Source organism: Arachis ipaensis, chromosome B02 (genome assembly GCF_000816755.2).
Source record: "Arachis ipaensis cultivar K30076 chromosome B02, Araip1.1, whole genome shotgun sequence".
NCBI lineage: Eukaryota > Viridiplantae > Streptophyta > Magnoliopsida > Fabales > Fabaceae > Arachis > Arachis ipaensis.
Window position 1 is genome coordinate 78,038,355 of NC_029786.2, and position 5,610 is coordinate 78,043,964.

Sequence of the window (5,610 nt, forward strand, 5' to 3'; positions counted from 1 at the left end):
AGTCAACAATCATATTATTTTGCATTCTTTCTTAATACAATAATAACCCAAACAATTTGCCTTTTACTTAAGTTAAAAATTTATATGCAGTTGTCCTCGTATAAAATTGATAATTGAAAATTGTTAGATTATAATTTAATTAAATTTATTAAATCATCTAATAATTTTTAAATATTAACTTTACATAAAAATATCTGATTGCTTATTTTATACTAATTGGGTGTGGAGATCACTCCAATAATGTAAATTCTATATCTCATCAAATGGTAAATATTGTGTCCTGCACATGATCATCTACACAAATAACGCAATTCATGTATTAAAATATTGGATATATAAGAACAAATCAATCTGTATATGATGCTTTAATATAGTAAAGTGGAAAATTAATTGAAGTAATTAATCAAAACATTTGGCAGAACATGATTGGTGCTGGAACAGAGACATCGGCAGTTACAATAGAATGGGCATTATCTGAGTTAATAAACCACCCAGAAATGATGTCAAAGGCAAGAGAAGAAATCGATTCAATAGTTGGTAAGAACAGATTGGTAGAGGAATCAGATATTGAAAATCTTCCCTATCTTCAATCCGTAGTAAAAGAAACAATGAGGCTTCACCCAACTGGACCCTTAATTGTGAGACAATCAACTGAAGATTGCAGCGTTAATGGATACCATATTCCGTCAAAAACCACTGTGTTTGTGAATGTTTGGAGTATTGGGAGGGACCCAAGTTACTGGAAGGAGCCACTTGAGTTCATGCCAGAGAGGTTCATGAATGAAGAGGGAGAGAGTGAGTTGGATTTGAAGGGACAGAATTTTGAGTTGTTGTCGTTTGGTGCTGGGAGAAGGAGTTGTCCTGGTGCTGCATTGGCTTTGAATGTTGTTCATACAACGTTGGCTGCTATGATTCAGTGCTTTGAATGGAAGGGTAATAATGGGATTGTTGATATGGAGGAAGGGCCTGGAATGGCACTTCCTAGGGCACATCCCTTGTTGTGTATTCCTGTGGTTAGACTCTGTCCTTTTGAGAAGACTCGGTTTTCATTTGATTAGATAATATTTAGTTTCTGTATCTTAATTATTAGTGAATAAAGTATATGTGGACTTACCTAAAATGTTAAAGAAATTGTGAAATGTATGTAGTCCAGTGTGCAATAAAATAGAGTTCAATATGCTCTTCTCATATGTTAGCCAAGGAGAAAATGTAAACAAAAAATAATTTATCTGATTTGAACCAACATTCAAGTTTGTGTTTATTTAGATACTAATAATTAAATCTAAGGATGAACAGAAAAAGTGTATGTGGGTGAGAAAGATGTTTAAAATCTCTTAAAATAATGGTAAGTGTTTAAAGTGTATTGTTATGTGTATATTTCTTTTATGAATATTTTTTTGAAAGGAAGCGAGCTCAACACACTAAGTGGAGTGTACAAGAGACATAATATGAACTATAGTAACATCTATCTCATCTCCAGCCGAGCCATCAGCAACATGATTTATTTTGACACCATTTCTTAGCGCACCAAAACAACCTAGAAACACAGTCTACTAGCCATATATTTCATATACGAAGAAGAACCCCACTAATCATGTTTTCCTCCCGTCTTTCCTTAAGGGTATTGTCCTCCAACTCTCAAAGTGCTCCTTTATGGATCCTGGGAGGCTCCTTTATGGATCCTTGGAGGCTCCATGCACAACCCACATAACTAATCCATGCATACCACACCTGCCAAGCGTACTCACACGTAACAAATAAATGATGTATAGTTTCAATTTCCTTGTTACACATAACACAGACATTATTACTTTGTTCAATGATGCCCAAACAACTCAGACGATCCTTTGTATTTACTTGACCAACAAGTACAAACCAAGAAAATAACTCTACTCGAGGGGGCACCAGTCTTTTCCAAATTCTATTTGTGAACTTATAGTTGAGGATGTCTTCTGTTACCGTCTGTACCTGCAGAATCTGCACAAATGAGTTAGTAGTATAAACGCCTTCCTTATCAAATTTTTACACCACTCTATCTTGTGCGCCTTCTATCAATTTCATAGCTTGCAAGGTATCTAAAAGATGGTTCAAACTGTCATTCTCCCACTGGCGGAGCTCCTTCCTCCACTGAAAGTTCCACACCCACTCAATCCGATCCCAAAACCCACAGTCCCCAATCACGGATCCTTTGTTATTTGAAATAAAGTAGAGCCTCAAAAAGGAGTCTTTCAGTTTTTCCGACTATAACCATGTATCTTCCCAAAATCTGGTTGATCTGCCATCGCCTACTTTCATAGCCAGTCCGTCAATCATCTTTTGTCTTACATATTGCTCTTTTATTTGCAAGTGACAAATATCTCTCTACGGGCCTCCTTTTGCCGGTATAGCTTGAGTAGATAATAACTGTCCAGGATTCAGATTATTGCAGGAGCACACAATCTTCTTCCACGGCCGAAATCCTCCTTAGAAAATCTCCACCACCACTTAAACAATAAAACGGTATTGCGGATCATCGCATCCCCCACACCTAGCCCTCCTAGTTTCTTCGGTGCCTGTACCAACTCCCACTTTACAAGAGCCAGCCCAGGGCGTCCATCATCTTTACCCCAAAAGAACCTCCTTTGCAATGAAATTAGTTTTTTTGCCACTATAACCGGCATTTTATACAAACTCAAATAGTAAGTAGTGATGTGTATTTTCGGAAAATGAATTCCAAACACACAAATCTAACCGGCAAGTGCACCGGGTCGCATCAAGTAATAAAAACTCACGGGAGTGAGGTCGATCCCACAGGGATTGAAGGATTGAGTAATTTCAGTTTAGTGGTTGATTTAGTCAAGCGAATCAAGATTTGGTTGAGTGATTTGTGATTAACAGAATTTAAATTGCATGGAAAGTAAAGGGAATGGGTAAATTGCATGAAATTAAAGAGAACAGAAAATAAAGTGCTGAATCTTAAAGAACAAGAAATTAAATGGCAGAAACTTAGAACGCAAGAAATGTAAATGGCTTGAATCGTAAAGGGAATTGGGGATTGGATTTGCAGAAATTAAACAAGGAAAAGAAAAATTCAACAAACAGGAATATAAAAGATGGATTCAATTAAACCGGATCTTAAATGAAAATGAGAATAAGCTTGGTGTGACAACGAAACGAGGAAATTGAAATTGAAAGCTATAGATCTCAGGACTCAAGAGACTAGATAGCCAAGTCTAGATTTCACTGCCTTCCTAGATCCAGCAAGAACAATTGCAAAGGAAATAAAGAAATGTAAATTGCAGAAGAGTAGAAGAAGAAGCAATTAACAGAGATGGAAACTCAATGCTGAAAATTAAACAAGATCCCAAGGTGAGATTGAAACAGAATTTCTTCAATTCTCCACCCAAGATCCAAAACAAGAAAAGTAAAGAGTGCTAAGCAAGAATAAGGAAGAAGAGAGATCAATTCTCCTTCCCAATTCTCTAGAATTCTAAAGCAACAATTCAAAAAATGTAAAGGTGAGCTCTCTGTAAGTGTTCTAAGAATGCCAAAGGAAAAGCTCCCCGAAAAACTTAAATCCTAAGCTATTTATACACTTTCTTCAAATGGTCTTCAAGCCTTGAATTGGGCATTTGCTCTTGATGGAATTGGGTTGATAAAGGCCTTGGTTGATTGCTCTTGGAGTTGGAGAAAGATCCATTGTGAACCGGGTTGAAATCATAAAAGTTTGAGTAAAAGTTTGAGTAAAAGTTTGAGGCAAACTTTTACTCAAACTTTTTATACCAGATTGCTTAAGCTTGCTGCTACCAACGTTTGAGCCAAATTTTGAGGTCAAACTTTTGCTCAAATGTTGGCCCCTTGTAAATGTGTGTGGCACCAACGTTTGCCAAAAAGCTTGAGGCAAACGTTGGCGCAAACTTTTCTCCTCCAGGGTATGCAAGTGTGGCGCCAACGTTTGCCAAAAAGTTTGAGGCAAACGTTGGCTCAAGCTTTTCTCCCAAAAGTTTGAGCTAAAGTTTGAGGCAAACTTTTGCTCAAGCTTTTTTTCCTCTGGAGTGTTTTCAATTCTCCCAAAAGTTTGAGCTAAAGTTTGAGGCAAACTTTGGCTCAAGCTTTTTTTCTCTGGTATGTTTTCAACTCTTTTAAAAGTTTGAGCTAAAGTTTGAGGCAAACTTTGGCTCAAACTTTTTGTTCTCTCTTACTCGTAGCCCTTCCTTCTTCCTTCAACCTTCTTCAAAGCTCTTTTCACCTATCACCAATCAATCAAAATAATCAAAGTTATGCCCCAAATCATGAGATTGTGTTTCTTTCATAATATATGACAATTATAGCATAAAATCTCATGAAAGTGCATGAATTCATACATGGTTGATTGAATCAAAGGAAACATGGAAATCTACCCAATTGGCTTGCTTATGGCTTAAGAAAGTGCATAAAATCAATTGAAAACAAAAGAAAAAGGCTAGTGAAACTAGGCTAAGATGACTTGTCATCACAACACCAAACTTAAAACTTGCTTGTCCCCAAGCAAGAAAAGAATTATGCTCAAAGGTTCTTTCAATTAAGATGGATTGAAGAATAACTTGTAAGGTCCTGTGAGTGAAGTGAATAAGTGACAGTGGGGTGAACTCTAAATCATATGCTCATGCAAGGGCCTCAGTGCTTACTAGTCCTTACATATTGGGGGTCTTAGGTCCTAGGACTTTCATCCAAATGATGTCATGGAGATCTCTCTATAGGTAATCACCTTGAAGCAGCTTATGATTTCTGTGTTTTGGCTTTGACTCTAAGTGTCATGTCTCAAAGCGGCTCTTTAGATAAGCTTTCAATCAATACTCCTAAACCAGTTGGTTTTAAGGTATTAGGTGTTAAAGCACCCCTTAGGATTTACTTGCTCAAGCCTCTCTCTTTGACACACTTCGACCACAAGCATTTACTAGGATAATAACTCTTTGAGTTCTTGTTTCTTTCTTCTTTTCTGCCTAGTAATTGATGCTCAGAGCCTTGGGCCATGTTCTTTTTGTTTTTGTATTTTCTTTATTTTCTTTTGTTTTGTTTGCTGCTTCTCGGATCAATAAATTTTTGAGAATCTCCACAATACTTCTTTGAACTCTATGTCCCGCTTATGAGCTCCCATGCAAGTTTTCATAAGCATGCAACCTCAATACATAATTATACAACTAGAACCACCACTCCTCCTAATCTTTTGCTTGCCTCAAAATTGTTTAATTCCTCAATCCTTCTTTTCAAAGAACTTTCATATGATGCATTTTTTGAAATATTGAGTGCAAACAAGTTTTGGAGAGTATAGTGTTGTGAATAATCAAGTATCTTAATTATTAAATTACAGAAAAACTATACCAAACAGACAGACAGACAGGGAAACGAAATCACTCTCAATCATAGCAGTGTTTGATGTAAAATATTCACTTAACAATACAACCTTTTGGAGTTCGCTTGCTTTACTCCTCATCATCATCATCACTGATCTTCACATTCCTCTTTCATCTCTTTGGTTGATGATGCTTAATCCTTCCAAAAGTTTGTATGATGCTCTACAATGATATTGAAAGTTGTTTGTTCCCCAAGCACTTGAAAAATGGTTAGCATGCATGATTTATTTGTGGGCCT

General features: G+C 36.6%; 1 protein-coding gene across 1 annotated transcript in view; it reads left to right on the forward strand.

The window, feature by feature from the left end:
- LOC107625490 (cytochrome P450 93A3) overlaps positions 1-1,261 on the forward strand; it is a 3,998-nt gene extending 2,737 nt beyond the window's left edge. Inside the window, exon 3 of the mRNA XM_016328137.2 lies at positions 420-1,261. Coding sequence (XP_016183623.1) covers positions 420-1,058 — 639 coding nt within the window. The 3' untranslated portion in view covers positions 1,059-1,261. The remainder of the gene's footprint in view (positions 1-419) is intronic.